This window comes from Lepidochelys kempii, chromosome 1 (genome assembly GCF_965140285.1).
Source record: "Lepidochelys kempii isolate rLepKem1 chromosome 1, rLepKem1.hap1, whole genome shotgun sequence".
Lineage (NCBI taxonomy): Eukaryota > Metazoa > Chordata > Testudines > Cheloniidae > Lepidochelys > Lepidochelys kempii.
In genome coordinates, this window is record NC_136380.1 from 233221662 (window position 1) to 233243301 (window position 21640).

Consider the following 21640-nt stretch of genomic DNA (forward strand, 5'->3'; position numbering starts at 1 on the left):
AGCAGAGCATAGTATTGAACCCCCGTTTCCTGTGTTTCAGTGCAGTGTTTTCCCCACAAGGCTAACCTTGAATTTTGCTGCCATAAATCCTAGATGCTGATGTGGCTAGTAAGTTTTTTTTCTTCAAAGCTTTTAAGATAAAGGATTACATGGTATAACTATTAATAACTAATTGTTGTGTCCCCCTGTGCTGTAGGTAATGTTAATCCCCAGTTTATGGATGGGGAAACTGAAGCAGGGCAGTTATAACTTTCCCATGATTACAGAGGGAGTTGTATCACAGCTGGAATTAGAATTCAGAAGTTCCTGACTCCCAGTCCTCTGCTCAGCCCACAAGACTACACCTCTTCCAATAGCTGCTTCCTGCATTAGCGTAGTACAGAAATAATTTCTAAAGTATTCTAAATGGCACATGAGATCGAGAATCCTAGAAATATAGGGCTGGAAGGGAACTCAAGGGGTCATCTAGTCCAGCTCCCTCATGTTGATTAGTATACATAGACCCTCCTTGTCTGGTGTTTGTATTACCTGTTCTTAGAAACCTGCAAGGATGGGGATTCCACAGCTTCCCTAGGTAAGATGTTTCAGAGCTTAATTACCTTTCTAGTTAAGTTTTTATGTAACCTGAATCTCCTTTGCTGCAAATTAAGCCAATTGATTCTAGTACCCTCAGTGGACATGGAGAACATGGAGTCCTCTTTATATCAACTTTTTATATATTTGAAAGCTGTCATCAGGTTCCAACCCCCCACCCCTCAGAATTCTCTGCAGCAGACTAAATATACCTAATACTTTCAGCCTTTCCTCGTAGGTCACATTTGCTCTGGACTCTCCAGTTTGTTCAAGTCTTTCTTAAAGTGGGCTGCCCAAACTGGATACAATAATCCCACTGAGGCTCACCAGTGCTGACTAGAGCAAAAGAATTACTACATAAAACCTCTGCATGATTTTTGCTGAGCCTAAGATAAAATGTCAGCTAACAAAACTGTGGGTTTGGTTATTTAACTCAGTGATTCTCAGCCAGGGGTACGTGTATTCCCTGAGGGTACGCAGAGGTCTTCCAAGGGGTACATCAACTTATCTGGATAGTTGCCTAGTTTTACAACAGGCTACATAAAAAGCACTGGTGAAGTCTACAAACTAAAATTTCATACAATGACTCGTTTATACTGCTCTACGTACTATACACTGAAATGTAAGTATAATATTTATATTTCAATTTATTTTATAGTTATGGTAAAAATGAGAAAGCAATTTTTCAGTAATGGTGTGCTGTGACACTTCTGTATTTTTTATGTCTGATTTTGTAAGCAAGTAGTTTTTAAGTTAGATGAAACTTGGGGTACACAAGACAAATCAGTCTCCTAAAAGGGGTTAGTTACAGTAGTCTGGAAAAGTTGAGAGCTGCTGGTTTAGCTAATGTTACACATGCTTTCAGATTTTCTCTAATTTGACCACTAGGTGCCACCACTTATCCACACAGCATAGTTAAGCATCTTCCTGTCGAGAGCATTAGCATTAATGCAGTACGTGATCGGACAGAAATTGGCTGATCAGCAGGGAGCCTAGAAATCTGATTGCCACGGAAAAATGTAGAATTTGCTTTTTTACAGAGACTCTTTAGTTTTTTACATCTTGTGAAAAAATTAAAACATGTATTTACTAAATTTTACTGAAAGTACCAGTGTCACTTATTCAATGCACGCAACCTCTCCCTCTTGTGGTTGATTTTTTAATGCAATTTAAATTTACATAGCTAAACATACGCCAATAAACTGCTTCCAGCATATAGAGGTTACTCAATAGTGTATGGGAATTCATAGTCATAGAATAGAATCATAGAATAGCAGGGTTGGAAGGGACCTCAGGAGGTCATCTAGTCCAACCCCCTGCTCAAAGCAGGACCAATCCCCAATTAAATCATCCCAGCCAGAGCTTTGTCAAGCCTGACCTTAAAAACTTCTAAGGAAGGAGATTATACCACCTCCCTAGGTAACGCATTCCAGTGTTTCACCACCTTCCTAGTGAAAAAGTTTTTCCTAATATCCAACCTAAACCTCCCCCACTGCAACTGGAGACCATTACTCCTTGTCCTGTCATCTTCTACCACTGAGAATAGTCTAGAACCATCCTCTTTGGAACCACCTCTCAGGTAGTTGAAAGCAGCTATCAAATCCCCCCTCATTCTTCTCTTCTGCAGACTAAACAATCCCAGTTCCCTCAGCCTCTCCTCATAAGTCATGTGTTCCAGACCCCTAATCATTTCTGTTGCCCTTCGCTGGACTCTCTCCAATTTATCCACATCCTTCTTGTAGTGTGGGGCCCAAAACTGGACACAGTATTCCAGATGAGGCCTCACCAAATGGTTTAACACATCTCAAATTTCACTTCAGTCTCCAGACGGGAGTAATTAAAGTTATGAAAAGATGCTGAAAACTTTAAAAATCACCCCTAAAGACTATGTCACTGAGTTTGGCAAGGACAAATTGCACGTTGAGGGTAGGTTTCAAACTTGCTTAAAAATTGTAAATATATCATTGTGTTCAACTGATACCTATATATAAGGATAAGATTTTTGTCACAGTGGTCATGGAAGTCATGGATTCCGTGTCTTTCAGAGAGTGACATTTTCTGCTTCAAGTTCAGCCCAGGCCCTGGGGTGGCAGGAACACCCCTGTTCTGAGCCACCGAGGATGGTGGGGGCCAGAGCTGTTAGTGCCTCCCCAGTCAGCCGCCTCCCCTTGCTTTTAGTAAAAGTCACAGAGAGGTTATGAGCATCCGTGATTTTTGTTGTTGTTGTCGCCCACAACCTACCTGTCTGTCTGACTTTTTTACTAAAAATAACCGAGACAAAATCTTAACCTTACCTACATATATTGTGACTAGGGAAGCTGAAGTTCAGCATTTCATTTTAATCATGGAAAACCAAAGACTTTAAAAGCAATGTTTGAATTCTATATTTTGAGAGAAGGCTCTCCTTAGTTAACATAAGTATGGTCTCATTTTGATGCATTATGATTATGCACATGACTCCTAGTTTATCAAACTGAGAAGATACGCCTACAGATAATTTACATTGTATGGTAGAAGTCACAGCCAAAATATTAAAAATAGGTCCCTAAAGTTTAAGCTCTTTATATCCATGCTTAGGGTACCTACATAAATAGCTTGATTTTTCAAAACTGCAGGATGTTTTCCTAGCCTTCAATGAGAGATAGTAAACAACTGGGTGCTCAGCACTCTTGAAAAATCAGGCCACTTATTTAGGCACCTAAATATAGATTTAGGAACATAGCCGTTAGCCGTGTGTGTGTATAAAAATCTTGGTGCACACATTACTCTCAAGCTGTAGGACTGACATCATGTATGTGAGTGAAGTGATAGTCATGGTGCACATCTACTTTTTTAACTGAGCTATCATTCTTGGTAGCGTGGCAGATGACGTACGATTGTCAAGAAGAATGGTCCCTCTTACAGAGATCTTACAAGACATTTAAGCTGAGCCATTTTGTAGGTAGCCAATGTTAATGGCACACTAGCTCATATGCTATTCCACATAGCAAAAACAGGTCATGGATAATTAAGGTATATGTAACAAAATATTGCACCCATTATGGCATACTGTATTTTTTATACACTGCTATATTTGTGTTTCAACGCATCTTAGTTATCCTGTGTTAAATACGATTTAAGAAGCACTAGATTAGTGTATTGACAGGTCTTGTTAAGTCTCTTATAACCATAGAGTCTCACAATGAAAATCCTAGTCTTCCACAGGAAGGATTTATCTTATTCACTGTTGGCTCATTCAGTGGTATGAAATTTGTCTTTTAGTGTCTTAAACAAAGGAGTTTTAACAGATACTTGTGTCAAACAAGGATGATTTCTCTCACATCTCCTGTTTTGCATTGACTTCATTATGAGAAAAAGTGTAGATAGATACAATACTGTCAAAACATGGTTTAACAAAAGTACACTAGAAAATTTAGCTCTAAGTGACAGCTTAACATGCAAGCAACAATAGAATCTTCCAGTATTGCAAAAAAAGACAGGGTCAAAAATTAATCAGAGCTAATGAGAACCTATCTCAGACACCGTCAGAAGGCAAAGAAATGGAAGAGGTGAGTCAATTCACATACTGTGGCAGTAATATGCCAGCCCATAGGGATATCCAGGAGAAAACGTCATGAACCAGTGAAGCGGAAGCTACATTTTCTAGATTAAAAGAGATTTGCTCACTGAAAGTCTACAATTTAAAGACCAAACTATGGCTCTTCAATTCAAATGTTATTTCCACCTTAAATGTAAGGATGAGAACTGGAAATCCACCAAAGCTATGAAAAGACATCCAACTGCCTTCAAAAGCACATGCCTCAGGAAAATACTAGGAATTAAATGGAATGATTTTATAACAAATGTCAAGATTCACTAGGGCATTCAACAGCTTATCTTCAGATTTATCCTGAAAAGAAGACAGAAATATCTGGGACATGTTAGGAATGAAGCCAGTGTGTCTGCCATGGCAGGCTTGCCACTAGGGTGATCAGATGTCCCTTTTTTTAAAGGGACAGTGCTGTTTTTGGGACTTTTTCTTGTATAGGCGCCTATTACCCTCCCACTCCCTGTCCCGTTTTTTCACAGTTGCTATGTGGTAACCCTACTGGCAGCTGGAGGAACATGTAAAAGGGGCCGACCAAAATAATCCTTCCAGGAAACCGTACTTAGAGGAGGGAAACTTATGGGACTCTGCATGTCCTTGGTTAAGAGCGGCCCAGGATAGACAGGGATGTGCACCATCCTTGTGCCTTGTTCATGTCCTGCACAATGTTTGACAGCACGGGAAGGATTCAGATTGTATATCTGATTATCAGTGGAGAATCTTTTAAAGTCTTTCACTGTCTCTCAGAACTCAGGAAAACACAAACCAATAAATGTTAGCTCTGCCTGGCTAGAATGAGGAACAGACGTGTTAGGGAAGATCGTGGCCACTTTGTGCAGTGGTGGTTAAATACGGTCCTTTAACATTCTTAGCCTGCTGACTGATGTGCTGACAGGTAGTGAAATGGTTGCCTCCTACTGAAATAGACATGTGACTATCAAAGCATACATTCTCTGTAGTTCACCCAATGCCATTCTCTGACTAAACTCCACCAAGCTCAACGCGGTTATAGGCTCTTCTCTGGAAAAGGGACATAGTATATTGAAGGAGATGTAAAATCAGGGTTACAACCCAGTGTGGTTATTAGAAATCCCACAGAACATTTTACAAAACAAGTGTGCTAACCTCACCCCCATCCTGGCCTAATCAGCCCCATGAGCCAATGGCTCAGAGAAACTTTGTCTCTGACAGCCAGGCCCAATTCCAACATGGATAATTTTTTGGCACTTGCAAGAGCTGGTCAAAAATGCAGAAATATTTTCATTGAAATTTCAAATTTTCTGAAAGTTTTGATCGGTCTGTGAACTGAATGAAAAACAGCAAAATGTATGGACACTTTACAAATCTTTAATTGAAATCTTGAAAATGTTCATCCTGCTGTAGTGCCTACCTAAATTTCTCTAGTAATTTCAACTTGTGATTGAGTCACTTCCTGTCTTAAACTGTTGTACGCTACCAGCTGCTGCACCTCAGAGGTGGTTGCATTTCCCTGGTGAGTAAAATTCTACCTTTTCTATAGTTAAGGTGTGTGGAGATGGAAGGTGGAGTAGTAATGCAAGATATTAATGACCCTCAGAGGAACAGAGATTTTGCTTCCAAGAATAAATTAGCTCTGCGGCAGTGGAGCTCAAGAGGCTAGCAAATCATTAAATTTTTTGTTCTTAATGTTCACTAGTAGCCCATGGTCCAAATTCAGAACTAGACAATGTAATTCAATGCCATTCATACTAATGGAATTAACACCCCATACACCAGGTCTGAATTTAGTCCCATAGCTTTAAATACGGTCCTGTTTTGTTTGCTTTTTTTTAAAAAAGCACCACTTTTCCAGTATAACCATATAGAATGCTTCAAAAACAACATCTAAATAATGTGCTTTCTGCTAGTGTATATCAAGATTTATCGAACTGCACTTTCGTGGTTGATATTTATGTATTTTTCCCTCAGCAATTAATTAGTTTTTCTTTCTGACAATAGACAGACAGGCCCTGGTTTTCAAATCAGCATGGGGGTGGTGGAGAGGGAAACCATTTCTCTGCATACTTGACTTTTCCAGTCAGTGGTCCTCACCGTTATCATTTCCAGCTAGTCCCTGCATTTGAGTATTAAATATCATCCTCTAGCTATGTTCAATTGATATTTTTGCACCCTTTTGTTTGCCCAATTACACTCTACCCCCCCTTAAAAGGTAGGGAGTCTGGAAAAATTAAAAATCTGTGCACAAAACACTCCAGCCTCTTCATTATCTGATCTCTCTTTACCTACTATGGAGCAAGCCTGGGGTGAGAGAAGAAGAAACAAAAGGCATCCAAGGTCACAAGTGTTTCAGGGCTCACTCCCCCTTCCACCCCTCCAGGAGCTTTCAGCAAACCAAAGAATAGCAGATGATTTTCTAAATATTATTTGTATAAGAACAATGCTCAGGGCTGTGTTTGTTAAATGTATTGGTTGTACACATACAAAGTAAGCAATGCTGAACAATTGCCTGTCGCATCAGCTACGCCACTTGTGTAAAAAAATTTTTAAAATTTTTTTTATCATTTTAGCAGAAGCAAAATAAATTAGCATCAACTGTGAAATGAAATGGCTGATGTGAGGTAGGGACATTCCTTTTCACTGTAAATAAGGATAGAAGAGTTCTTTCAGAATTATACACAGGATATGCTTAGGCTACAGATATATTCATCCCCTGGAGCACAAGATTCAAAGCAGAGTTAAGGTGCTTGTCTGCACAAGTTTCTGTTTAGAAAGCTTACGCTATGGTTCTGTTTTCCAAATAAGAGTCAGAACTGGTTGAAAATTTTTTGTCAAAGGCATCTGCTTGAATGAGCACAGAGCCTGAACTATTCACTCCTCTCTACAACTTTTTCCTATAGATTAGGGTGCAGGCTGGAGGCATGTTGGTTGCATTGTCACGATCTCTGCTGTACATAGATTTGTGCAGCTGATTGTCCTGGTTACAGCTTTGACTCCTCTCTGGAGTGCATGCCCCCTCCATTATTAGGCCTCTTGCATTCACCTGGCCTGGGGTGGAATCCTGTGATATTCTCTCTCTCTCTCTCTCTCTCTCTCAGATGAGCCTCAGGCTACTGCTCCTTTAAACCAACCATGAATACTCAGCCTGTGTGTACTCAGTCTCTGAAAAGCTTCCCTTCAGTAGCTGTGACCAGTGGTTAATATAGTGACTAGACAGATGTCTTAAAATACAATATGGTTTAAACTTAACAGTAAGCACAGCATAAGGGGGAAAAGGATTTAAAAACAATAGAAGGCCTAGATGCTGTTCTGCCTTACCTAAAGCTTACCATCTCCCTGGTAGTTAGGAAGGCTCATCTCCTTTAAACCCATCCTGTGCTGTCTGTGTCAGTGTGTTTCCCTGCAAACAGGTCCTGCAACTCTCTACGCACTCTTTTTCCAGGGAGTCACTTTTTAACTGTTTCTGTCCTTTTGAGCTGTCTGTTCCCAGTCTAGGCAAAACAGCTGTGTAACTTTTTGGCTGATGCCTGTAAGTACTGGGTTCACAACTTAATACCATAGGCTTTATTTCTAAAACTCAGCCCTGTTTGCCTGGAGGGGTTTTAGGTAGGCCCATTGTGTTACCTTCCTGCTATTAAACTAGTGCCAATGTGCATACAAAAAGAAAAGGAGTACTTGTGGCACCTTAGTACTCCTTTTTGCGAATACAGACTAACACAGCTGCTACTCTGAAATGTGCATACAGTAAGTATTTTAATATAGTCCTATAATAAACCTTTTCCATGACTTGGTGACATACAGCATTCATGCGTTAATACAGATCAGTGTTCCTAAATTACATAGCAGCCCCATGTCCATCACACTGACACCACCTGTGAGCACCACACAAACATACTAATTGATATAAAACTGTTATTTTGATGAAGAAGAAAGGATGGAAAAACAATGAAGACTGAAGAAAACACTAACCTACTCTTCCTCTTCTGTGCTAAGGGAAACATGATGAGGGAACTGCAGGGACTGTAAGTGGACGAGAAAAATAAGGCTTTGTGAAATATGCCAATACCTGCCTATTAACTATGTCTGTCTGTTAAAATAGGTAACTGAAGCAATTTAGGAGGTTAAAATATTGTCACTGCAGTAAGTGGCTGTATTATTCAGATGCTTCTCAAGACTTTGGACTAAGACTTGGCAAAATAGCCAGTAAAGCAAACAGTCATAAAGCTGAGGTCAGAAAAGCAATAATAGACTGAACCAAAAGAAAAAGCTGCTCCTTTTTCCCCAAGGTGGTCCAATGTACTAGGAGGTTGACAGGTGACTCATGGAAAAAGAGTCTCCTGGGGGAATAAAATGTTCCACATTTACTTTATCACTGTGCAATGCTTTATTTACACAGATAAAACTGCTGAGTTCTAGTGCACAAGATCTGTAAATTAACACAATGGAACAAAACATTTTTCATAAGTAAGGTAACAGAAAACATTACGGTTTCCAGAACATATCATGTAAATGTACAAATTGGCATACATTTGACTTGCATTTATGTTACAATCTTTGAGATTGTTCAGTACTTAATTCAAAATAAGTTATTTTTAAGAACTATGTTTTTGAAACTTTGTACAATACACAAATCTAAAGTGGTGTAATTTATGAACAAGAGGAGCTAAATAGGAAATATTCAGATCAAGAATCCATTAAGAATCCATTTGCTAAGTTTTTGCTTTTACGCCAACTCAGTGCTAGGGTTGAGTTTCAATACATCAAAATTCTGCGAGCTGTTCTTCGGTGATCTCATTCATAAATTACAGAAGTCTCACAAGATCACGTCTTGTGAGTTTCTGCCATCTTGGGTTGAAATCTTGACTGCATTTAAACCAGAACTAGAAAATCAGCCACTTCCAGTTCTGAATATGATCTAGAAACAAAATTGTAAGGGCAGGTTTGGACATGGAAATTTGAATCTGAAACCTAGCACTTTTAAACTATACACCTCTTTACACGGCTAATTCATCTTCAGGTTTTTGTTTTGTTTAAATTGTATTAGGATGTTTCTATCTCCACACCCAATCTTCAAAATTCCAAGGGGTTTGGGGCCATTTCTAACAATTAACAAAGCCTTTATTTTTGACTCCTAAAACTACAATTTAGTATTCCCCTTCTTTTTTCTCACACAGTTAAAAAAAAAATTGGAAACATGTAAAATAATTTTTACAGAAACATTCCTGAGTACCTTTTGGTGTTCAATCAGTACTGTTCCTACACTTAGTTATGTACAATTCTTATGGTCACCTGTAATGTTATAATCAGATTTTCTCTTAACATTTTGTTAGGAATTACTACACAGGATCTTTCTGCAAAGTAACTTCAAAAGTACAAACATTGTTTTGACACTATATTAACACATCTCCAGGTTTTTCCACTCAGTTGTCAACTGACTAGCACTCTTCATTTGATGTCAGCATTCATATATGATACGTTTTGCCAGTTCACTCAATTCCATCTTCTTAGTAAACATTTCCTCAAACATTTTGTTTTCTTTTGGAGTGAAGTGGTTTTTCCAGTCACCAACAGCACCTGGGAGAGTGAGAATGGGAAATGAACAGCTGAGGTTGCTTCGCCATTGGACAGAGAATGATTTACTCTGTTCTCTTAAACAGTCTGGCTTTGTTAGTACAAAAGTTTGCACACATTGTTTTATTATTATTATTTTGCTCCCTTGTCTTAGCATAAAGATGATGCAAATGAGTAACGCTTAGGGTTCAGGTGAGGTTCCTCGTGGAAAGAAGCTGGCTTATCAGGTGCCATATCATAATAACCATTATATCTTCAGACTACTTTATCTTGCTCTAGCTACCTAATTTCCAGTTTAAAGTCACATGCCTACAAAACTGTTTTTTTTCTCTGGGCCAGCTTCCACATTTCCATGCATATCTATAGTGTAGTGGAAATAATAAATAATAATCTCAAAGGACTGTCTGAATAGGAGTAGAAGAGAAGCAGGATCAGTAGTCAGCACTGCTGACTCTCATAATATTTGTGTTTTTCTAAATGCCACAGCTTCTGGAGGCATGCAAGATGGGAGAATCTCAGCTTTCATTTAAAACAAACAACCCTACATTTCTAGCCTTCATGATTGCAGAGCAAAGCTTGAAGATGTGATTCAGGCATCCCTTAAAGGCTCAGAAACACCACAGAAGACAATTATAAAGAATCCAAAATGTACTTTAAAAAAAAATCTCATTCATTTTAAGCTACTCTTTTGATCCTTGGAGGGCCTGACTCATGATTTTTGAATGCTCAGGGTTGGCAATGCTGAGTGGAGGAATTGGAAGAAGAATATATTACTGGTAATTCATTATCAACAGATTCCCACTCATCCATTTTGATTGTGTCAGCCTATTTCTTTAGCATGTCCACTTCAATAAGACAACAGGTAATATATAAGATAAACACTAACTGCAACCACTCTCAAAAGGAATGTGTTTGTGTGGTTTCTGATAAACTGAGTGACCTTGCCATGCAGTAATGAGGGTACACATTAGCATTTGTGAAGGACAGAGGTAGAGAAATATAGATAAAGAAAGAGACAGTTAAGCTGCATGAATCTTTCCTTTCAGTTCTAAATGCTCATGTAAAACAATATTAGACTTGTAATTTAGACGCTTCCCTGTGTCTAGTGTGGCCAGTCATTACAAACCAAAGAAACTGGAAAGAAAGCATACTAGAAATGGATTCAAGAAGAATTCTTTCGTCACCCTATGGGCATGATCCAAAGCACAAAAAGTCATTGGAAATACCCCTAGTGTCCTCAATGAGATTTGGCTCAGGCTTTATATGAGATTTTGTTGGGCCAGTTCCAATCAACGTACCTTTTCGGAATATCAGCTTCCTATTGGATGTGAGTGCACAAACGGTGTGATTTGGGTCACTCTTTTCTTTTTCTACATTGCTTTTCATCTCAGTGAATGACGACTTCTCACAAACCTCTTTGATTTCATTGTCACTGATGTTTACTCCCAGAAATACACTCATTTTCTTCACAACCTTAGGAAGATCCTGAGATATTTGAAGAGTAAGGTATTTGTTTTCTAAGCAGAATATCAGATTTTATTTCTAAACCAAATAAACAAAGATTTTTCCTTCCAAAAGACACTGTTCAAGCAAAACTGTCACATTGGTGTGTACACATGGTATCTATATGGTAGGCCTGATTCATCTCTCGCTTGCACCCATATAAATCAGGAGTAATTCTATTGAAGTCACTGGAGTTACGTGTGTGCAAATGATACAAGTGAGAAGATATTCAGGCTCAATGGGTGTACATTCTCATTTAAATGTATTGAAAAAAGTTGCATGGCCAATTTTGGTATCAGTTCAGGAAGGCAGTCAAGCATTTCTCTAACTTTCAGCGGGAGTAGTTCTCCTTGCCTTCATTAGGAATATTAACCTGGTTAAAGTTAGGCATATAGTGGAGTATCTAGCTGAACTGGGGTCTGTGGGTAAAATTTTCAGAAGACCTTAAGTGGCTTAGGAGCTAGAACGGGATGGATTTCTATTTCTTCTCCTCCCCCAAAGGAAAATATTGCAAAAGATGAAAAAATACATTTTTATAGAAATTTTCAGAGAAAAATTGGGACTTTTCATCAAAATATCCAAAACCTGACAACCACAGTTTGTTGTCTTGGGCGGGGTGGAGGGGAGGGGAGGGCATTGTTTTTATATTCAAAACTGGAAATTCTTGAGGAGAGCAGACATTTCCCACAAATTTTTTTTGTCAAAAACCCAATTTTGTGGTGTAAAATAGTTAGAATGGAAAAAATTTCACCAGCCTTGTTAGGAGTTCAAATTCCATAGGCTCTGAATGGGATCTATGCGCCTAAATCTTTTCAGCTCTTTTGAAAATTCCGCTCTGTGTTACTAGAAACAGACAGAAGATTCTGGTACAAGAGAAGTTTTTCACAGCCTGGCAGTGTGATCTAGCTGTCTGTGCACAGGAGTAAGAGGCAGGGACTGTATGTTAGTCCTGGTTCTAACCCTGATTCTTGCTGTGGCTTTGTGCAAGTTAATCACTCTGTAACTCAGTTTCTCCATATGTGAAATTAGGATTTACTACCTACCTTACCTATGTTATGAAAATTAAGTAGCTAATACTCGTGAAACCTTTTCAAGATAAAAGTGCAGTACAAATACTAAGTATGTTTGTGTTATGAACTTGTTTTGTCTTGTACCTCTTTTGTTTAATTTGCTCTTTAAATTCCAGTGATACAATTTTGCAACAGCTTTGTTTTGTTTTTGTTTTGTTTTTGTTTTTTGCTGCATGAGATGAGAAATATGTTTACCTTCTTCATGTCTTCATAGAATAAAAATAAGATGTTTCTGTCATTTTTATGCTCTTCCCAGCTTAAGAAATGATCAAACCAGGATCCACAGACAACTGTGAGAAAAACAAAATGGGATTTATATAAACTTCCTTGAGAAATAATTCTAACTATATAACATACACTAAAACAAATGTTCTCTTCCTACCGTGCAGTGAGAGTGCACTATACTCCCCTGACTGGTTCAATTCCTTCTGTTTACTGGATCAAACTGAATGCACAAAGTTATTCAATTTCTTTTTTTGCATGCACTTCTGGTTATGGAATTCTGGTGTTCTTTTGAGAAACGCATTTGAAGCTGAACACTGACTACAAATGCAAGGAAATGTGAGTAGTCCCACTGAAATCTATGGCATTATACACTTACAAAAGTTAAGCATGTGAATAAGCATTTGCAGTATTAGTGCCGTCATTTGGGAAGACAGTAATCACTTTACCACAAAATGCAGCCATCTCTGGAGTGAAACACAGTAGCTGTTAATAAGTGCACAGCCATGTGTCAAAAATTTTAGGAGAGGAAGTGAATAATACCCTTTCAATTTAAACTATCGGGGAAAACTGAGGCAGAGTGGATATTAGCCCCCAAACTGGTACTTAGCCACTGCAATGTTGCCAACTCCTATGACTTTATAATGAGTCTCAGGATATGTGCTGTTTTTCTTAAATTGCACCATCACTTTTTGAAATCAAGAGGTTGCAGAAGCACCTCAGCTTTCACTTAAAAAAAAGAAAAGTTTCTGGCCTTTCTGTTTGTAAAGAGGAGATTGAAAATGTTGAGTGAGATCATCCTAAAGGGTTCAGAAACCAGATGACACAAAAGAAGAATCCAACATTTATTATTTTTTTTAAATCATATGATTTTTAAACCAATCTCTTGATTTTTCAGTGGCCAGACTCATGGTGTTTGAGCACTTGGGGTTGGCAATACTGCAATCCCCACTCACTTTGGTGTGTCTAATGCTGCTGGTGGTTCTATGGCCTGTGTAAAGCAGGAGGTTCAACTAATAAACATATTGTTCCCTTCTGACCTTAAAGATGTATGAAATGTTACTCCCTTGGGGCTTGTGATCAGCAGGTACAATTTTGCTTCCATTAACAAGTGGCCAAATTAGCTTCAGTAGTGCAGGATCCAGCCTAAGGGGCACAAGCAACAAAACTGTGGCTGACTCCTGTGTATGTGCAGCAGGACAGGGAAAGGACTCCCTTCGCCTTCACCCTTGTCCTGAAGTCAGTGGGACTTCGCACAGGTGCAAGAAGATCTCTTAGCATGTATCTGTAGAAAAACCAAGTTGTGGTTGAACTAATGGTTTTATCCCCACTCCAGGAACACACACAAAGTACTACAAGATAATAGTCCCAGCTATCGACAAGTGATGGGCTACATTGATTTTTTTTAAATGATCCTTTTTCTTCCGTCAGCATTAGGTGCTCAAAACAGATAGTGATAAGGCCCTAGACCCTGCAAATCACTTCAAGCATGTGCTCAACTGCTTTTGCTGGGTTGGGAACACAGGAAAGCCTGCTGATGTCAATGGAAAACTACTGACTTCAGTGAGCTTTGGATCAGGCCCCAAATGAGTAGCATTTTGTGTTTCTTTTCAATTTCCTACAGCTGTTTGTTGCTGTATTGATTCTTGTGTAGCATGTGTCCAGCAGAAACAAACTGGTATAAATGAGTAATAAAACACTGAAAATGGGGATGGATAATGGGAACAACGCCACCAGCACAATCTTAACTTCCACATCAGAATCAAAACGGCTACTCATAAAGGACTCATCCATGTCCTTGGGGTTTGGAACTGGCAGCTCAAGATAACCCGCCCGTCACAGGGCAGGGTAGAGTCTGTGAGTGATGGAGACTTCAACAGGTCAAGGCTTACAAATAAAACCTTTGTTTGGATCCAGCCATGCAAAACTATCTACCGGAGTGGGCTGGCAGTGTGGGTTGAAATCAGGATTTGAATTTTGCTGTTTGAACCTATCTATGGCACAAATGTTCCAAAAAGAAGCATCCACATTTATAAAGGGCCCCAGGGAAAAAATACGGGTCATGAATGCAAAATAATAAAAAGAAAAATAATAAAAAATACACTGATAAATGAAAAACAAAGATAAAATAACAATTTGGAATGAATAAACAGGCTTGATAGCTATAGGGCTCAGAATAACATTCACCTTCACATTCAATAAAGGGAAATGTGTTTTATATGCTCTCTGATATGTCAGTTTAAACACTTGATTCCTTTCTGGTGTGCTCTTAGACGCTAGGGAAAACTCTGCTGAGCATACTCAGAAGAATACCCACGTCTTTAAAAAGGGAGCTTATAAGCACTTTTTCTCCTTTCATTGGAATGGAGGATCCTGTTGCAAATTACCTTATAAGCTGATTTCAAGTCAGGGGGACATTAGTATCTTCAGGTAAGATGTTGTGTGATAGACCCTTTCTTTACCATTTGGTGAAAAAACCCTAAATGAACTGTCTCTCCAGATTTTTTTTATCCTAAACCTAAAGGGGAAGCTGGATATTCAAGCTCAGCTGGTCTTATAGTTAAAGTGGCTGGTCTTCTGGGGCTTGCAAAAACTGGGATAAAGTATTTTTCTGTCAAATCAACAGGGACATTCCTGTTTAGGGGGGACATGTAGCTACCTATGTTTTTGTAAAAGCTGGGAATAGTGTTAATTTGCTTTAATATAGAATGGGGATTAGAATCAGCAGGTCAATTTTATTTTGCTTGCTTGTTTTTTGGATGGACCAAGGGTCAGTAACTTGTTTAGGCAAGGGTTGGTCGCAAAATGTTTTTCAGGCATGGGGAAAAAAAAATGCTAATGCCAGTTCTGATAGAGTTTGCTGCCTATGGACTGTTAACTTGTCTGTATGGAGGGCTGACGTGGAGAATTGTGCTTGTTGAACTTTATTTTCAGGATGAATTCTGCTATCAATCTAAGGCCCTGCTCCTGCAGAGTGGCAGCTTGCTGGACCCGTGAGCAGACCCACTGAAGTCAGTGGGGATCATAAGAGTGCAGCAATCAACCCACTCTCCAGGGCTGGGGCTTAAGCAAAGCTTTGCTGACTAAATCATTTACTGTTGACCAGAAGTACATGATGTTTCTGATGTTGCAATAAGGCCATTAAAGAACGGTGTCATTAAAGAGGACAGTAATTAAATTTAAGGGGGCACATGCGGTGTTTCCTATTCCAACTATAGGAAATACTGTAAATACCACACTGAAGGGATAGTAGCTACTGTGGTTAAGTAAACAAATTGTTTTCTTTGATCTCATTTGTACAAAATGTACTGCTGATGTAAAGTAACATGCATGATTTGTGTAAGGGGGGGGAATGCCCTGTAAATAAGGAATTTTCACACTTATTTATATTTCTCACTTCTTACCATGTGTTATAAGTTTGTAGGCTAGAGAGAGAGAGAGAAAAGATAACACTCATCCTTACCATCTCCCCTTAAGAACAGCTCAAGGAAAATAGTCCATGAATCGATGGTAGGGAGATTTGGGTTATCTCTGTAGTAGTGAAACATAGAAACTGCAATATCTTTTGGATTTCTGATGATGTAGAAGGCCTGTAAAAGAAGACACTATGATTACTAAGGATCACCTTCTTCTTTTAGAGGATCCACTTGCATAGGTGTGAGGTTTTTTTACATGCCTTTTAGATAACGTCAGCCCCGATGTGGTTATGGGTCAGGGTTCTTTTACTGATCATCTTCCAGTCAAATGTCCTTTACAGTTAAAACAGCATTAAGGTAGAGGAGGGTATTTGTGGGGAAAAATCACTAATTGACGGATTAACAGGCAGTAATGAACCAGTGGAGAAAGCTGGACGTATATGTGCCCCTCCACTAATACAGTATTAGTGGTTGGTACACAATTGCATATGGGTTTCCTATATGTGTGTGAACTGGAATATATGCAAGAGACAGCTTTCATATTAGTTCATGAGTTAATATATGATCTCAATAAATCCCATGAGTTAAACATTTAATACTTGTCATTCTCATATAAGCTGCATATGATCTGTTCCATGAGAATGGTTGCAACTAGAATTGGGCCTGAACCAAAAGCCTGCATCTGAATAACCATGAAGTTTGCGTGTTTGAAATCCAAACTTGGATGCAGAGCTGAATTTTTCCAGTGGCCGCCAATATTGCTATGCAGAAAAGCAAAAACTGTAGGTGAGTGTGTGAGATCTATCAAGACTTGGATTTGTGGCTGAAAACTTACTTTTAGTCCTTTCTTAAGTATGTGCCTTTGGTTTGCATAATTGGTATCCTTGCCTATAACCTTCTTTTGCAAGCAATCTATATGTGTCTGAAATTCCACAGTCCTACCAAGCACTTCATCCTAAAGAACATTCCTGAGGAACATTCCAGTCATGTACATTACAGTCAACTTCATGTTTCTGAGAGCAGGGAAAAACTATGAATCTTGAATAGGAATAAAACTCTAGTTTTGCAACACACTAGCTTCAAGAGGATAATTGGAGGCATAGGTTAATGAAACATATAAGCAGATAAGCATGAGCAATGAAACACTATTAGATTAATTATAAAGTGACTCATTAAAAGAAGTGTGATTGTGATAGTAGGGTAGTCATCACATGGCTTTCTTTCACACGTGCATGTATCCCTTACACTTCATTATGTAATTCTAGCTCCATTGATCATTACACTGAACGGAAATGGTATACAAGGCCTTTCACTCTTGATATGTATTTGTGCCTCTCTGACTAAAACTAGATGTATGCAGTGTAGTCATGGCCATGTGGGTCCCAGGATATTAGACACAAGGTGGGTGAGGTAATATCTTTTACTAGACCAACTTCTGTTGGTGAGAGATCAAGCTTTCGAGCCACACACAGCTCATCCTCTAGTTCAAAAACTTGTCTCTCTTACCAACAGAAGTTCGTGCAATAAAATATATTACCTCACCCACTTTGTCCCACAAAGTAGATGTCATTCTATGATGAAGTCTCATCTGCAAACCCAGAAATTTAAGTTCAGGTTAAGGGGCATATATTGCCCCCATCTGGATATGCAGCATCCATTGATGTCACTGGGAGTTGAGCACATGGTTTAAAGGCAGAATGTAGGTCTAAGTATACTTAGATTAAGAAACTTTTAATTACATGTAGTTAAACTGTTTGCTACTAGCGTTATTTGAGGATGCTCAGGCTCCTGTATGTTTAGTCTTTTAAATCAAGTTATTTGTAGCTGATGCTCAAAGACATCTAAGTGCAAGTGCATTTCCATGCTAGTATATAAGGAAATTTGGCACTTTGATAACTGTGGCCATTTCAAATCGAGTCTCACAAATGTCTGAAACATAGTCTGAGGACTGTGTTTTGCAGGACAACCAATGTCAGGCAGGTTGTAATGCAAGTGGGGGAGGCATGCTTCAGACCTTTCATTATTTAATTTATACCTTGAACTAGATCAGTGTTGCAGGTCTGATGGCAAGATGTTGGCCCTATGTTCTCTCATTATATTTTATGCTAAACAGTACCTGTTTACTGACATGCTATTTTGGAATAAATCTAATTCTGGTGGAGTAAGTAGAGATGAGTTATTGGCTTTTGCTTAATTGCTGGGAAGTCACTTCCATCATTCATATCTGAAAAACCCAGTGCTTTTGCCATTATGAATCTGTATGATTCTATCATAGGTTATCTGCATCAGTGAAACTTACATATATGTTAATATGTTCTAGCTCAACCAATAAATAGTGATTTAGGAATTACTCCATGAAATTTTAACGCCTGTGTTATGCAGGTGGTCAGACTAGATTATAATGAAAATTTTAAACACATCAGATTCAACAAATATTTTACACTATGAAATTTTAAATAACATAAGGCCACCACCAGAATGCTACTCTGGTTAAATTCAGAGTAACCCTGAAGTAACACTGAAGCTATTACCAGCAGGACAGTGGGGTGGGAGGAGGTATTGTTTCATATTCTCTGTGTATATATAAAGCCTGCTGCAGTTTCCACGATATGCATCTGAGGAAGTGAGCTGTAGCTCACGAAAGCTTATGCTCTAATAAATTGGTTAGTCTCTAAGGTGCCACAAGTACTCCTTTTCTTTTCTTGAAGCTAGAGAGTTATTCCAGATTTACACTGGTGTGGCTGAAAGCAGAATTTGCCACTGTAACTTGATACTGTAAGTACTGTGTGTTTAAAAATGGCTACTTCCAGACAAGATAAAATATATACTTAATTTGAGAGAGTTATATTGCAGCTTATTTTACCTTGCATTGTTTGACCTTAAAATTTGACGGTAACATGTTGTAGTCCAAGTGAGTTGGGATGATTCTCTTGGATGAAAGATTGTTCAGTTCTTCCACTCTGGAGATGTCCCCAAACTCAATAGGTGATGTTAGGGTGACTTTGGGAGTGTAAATCTGCATTATAATTTGTGCAAGCCAGTGAGTGCCTTCAGACAATTATTTTTAAGGAAAAAATGGGGAGAGAGGAGAAAAGGATTTATTACTAGAAAAATATACTGATACAGGAAAAGTTTGGAAGTAGCTCACTTGTTTGCAAACTAAAGCTCTGATCCTGCAACACTTAGGCATGTGAGAAATTTTACACCTATGAGCAGTTCTGTTGAGTCCACATATAGAATTAGAGCTGTAGCTGATGTATGAAATACTCAGAACTTTTCCTAGTGGATTTAACACTGATACTAAAACAAACCTTTTTAGAAAATGTGCATATTTTTCAGATAGTTTTATAGAAACTAAAATGTAGTCCTATGCTTCAATTTTCCTAATGAAGCTTGAGCATAAAACTTATATACCCACCACCTAGCTGGCAAACTAACAGGTTAGATTACGTATTTTCAAAAGTAACACTGACTTAATTTTTTTTTTGGGGGGGGGGAATGAATACACAGACAAGCACCATAAAATTACTTAATACAGTTCTGACTAGTTAATGATAACAGTGTAGTAAGTCTTTAGCCAAATCTTTACAGTATGGATTTTACTTACAAGCAAATTACCTATTGATTTCTAGTCATAAAAAGAACCCATCAGCAGGCTCAGACTATTTAAAATTACAAAATCAAAATACACTACACAAATATAGTTGGTTGTTTTTTTTTTTACAATTTCACATTTTACGTCTCACTACAGCTCCATAGTTCCAATCTGAATGTAAACATCATCCTCTTTCTGTCTCGCTCTCTCACATACACATCAGGTTTTTCAGTGAGTTTACACCCAGAACGTTCAGCAAACAATTAAGATTCCCCGCAATAAATGCTTAAAGCAGAACTTTACCAGACTTTGGATAGGAAACCAAAAGGACGTCATCTTCTCTAGCATCAAAGGCATCCAAGGATTTTAGAAGATCCGGCGATGACATAGTTGTAAAGGGAATCCCATTGAATCTGTGAATGAGCACTGTCTGACTCTGGGTTGACATATTTGCTAATGTCTTGGATCTCTGTACGTTAGATAACAGCTCAGTGACCAGAGGATTTAGAAGTCACTTGTAAGTCAGATGATTTGCACTGACTAATGAAAATTTAGAATTGAAAACTGCACATTTATATACTTTGTAAAATTCTGTGGAGTCATTTCAGTCCTTTACCTCCTCAGAAAATTAATTATGGCAACTGTAAAATTCTACATAAGTTACCTTGGTTAATCACACAAATACCCTCTATTTCGCTATTATTATATGTTGCAAAGGTTTCCAGATAAACAAATGAGTGACAAAGTATTTTAACAGTGGAAAATAACTAGAACGACAAGTGAATTTGCTTACAAAATATGCCTAATATGCTCATTAGCAAATTAGGCCCTGGGGTAAGTGGCTTGTTGCTTCAATATCTAAGAATGTTTCCAGATAAGGAGTATGTATCTTTTAAAATATGCTTTTACATATCTTTTTAAAATGCAGTATTATTTAACTTATGTGAACACAAATAAATTATTTTGTTTTTTAACATATATACAATGGACTGAATTTTCAAAAGTGACTAAAGGGTCCCCATTTTCAGAAAGTGCTGAGCACCCACTCACAGAAAATCTCCCTTCTCAGGTGGTGTCCCAACTTAGACACCTTAAACTCATAGGGACTTGTAGAGCAATTTTCAAAATGACTAATGAAGTTATCTCCACTTACAGGCATTTCCAAGGTGCACATCACCAAAACTGGGGAACATCAGACTCATGTTAAATATTCCCTTGAATATCACATTTCATAACGAATCATGTTTCAAAATTCTATTGGGTCAAATTCGACCCTTATTGAAGTCAATGAAAGCTTTGCCATTGACTACAGTGAATATGATTTCATCTGTTACATCTAACTACGTTTTGGTTCTGTGGTCTTTGTGTACTCAAAGCTAAAATGAAATCACTTAAAACATGGCTGATTAAACAGGAGGAAATTGAACTTCTAACAGAAGTGGATCAACTACTGCCGGTTGTAGTACTGAGCTGTCTCCGCCATTGCCTGCAACAGGAATTCACTGCCAGTTGCCGGATACAGTTAGCATTTCCAAAATACCTCATCAACCATGATTTAAGTTTGCCCTGTGGGTAATTTTGGAAAGAGAGGCTGTTCTGTCTGCTCATTGGTTTGGTGGTTTTCAATGGCTCCATTATTAAGCTAATGAGTGTATTTTTTGTTTCTACAACTGTGCAGCTTTTAGGCAGAAGCTACTTTTATGGAAACTTTCACACAGTCTGGATTCTTTAACTGGAAAGAGGCTTGAGACAAATTTGAAAGGAAGTGAGCTGTAGCTCACGAAAGCTTATGCTCTAATAAATTGGTTAGTCTCTAAGGTGCCACAAGTACTCCTTTTCTTTTTGCGAATACAGACTAACACGGCTGTTACTCTGTAAGCTGCTTTGTGTCACCAGGAAGCAGCTGATGTTCCTCAAAAGACCACAAGACGCATCGGTGGCATGCTAGATTCACAGTTTCAGAAAAAGGATGAAAGCAGGAAGATCCTAAAGGAAAAACTAAGTAGCATATGTTATCTTGTCAGACAAGGACTTACGCTGCAAGGCTATTATGCTGAGCAAGCTGAAAATATGCCCTGAAGGGGAGAGGTGGACTGCAATCCTGATATTTCAAAGTGGCTGAAAAAGG

The 21640-nt window shown here is 38.4% G+C and overlaps 1 protein-coding gene across 1 annotated transcript; it reads right to left on the reverse strand.

The window, feature by feature from the left end:
• Positions 1-9073: 9073 nt before the first annotated feature.
• On the reverse strand, positions 9074-19960 carry LOC140906211 (sulfotransferase 6B1). Its single transcript, XM_073329706.1, has 6 exons — positions 19816-19960; positions 18781-18965; positions 15965-16091; positions 12475-12569; positions 11005-11191; positions 9074-9709 (listed from the first exon to the last, which is right to left on the reverse strand). Exons 1-6 carry the CDS (start codon positions 19958-19960, stop codon positions 9591-9593), a joined length of 858 nt encoding a protein of 285 aa, XP_073185807.1. The 3' UTR covers positions 9074-9590.
• Positions 19961-21640: the final 1680 nt, after the last annotated feature.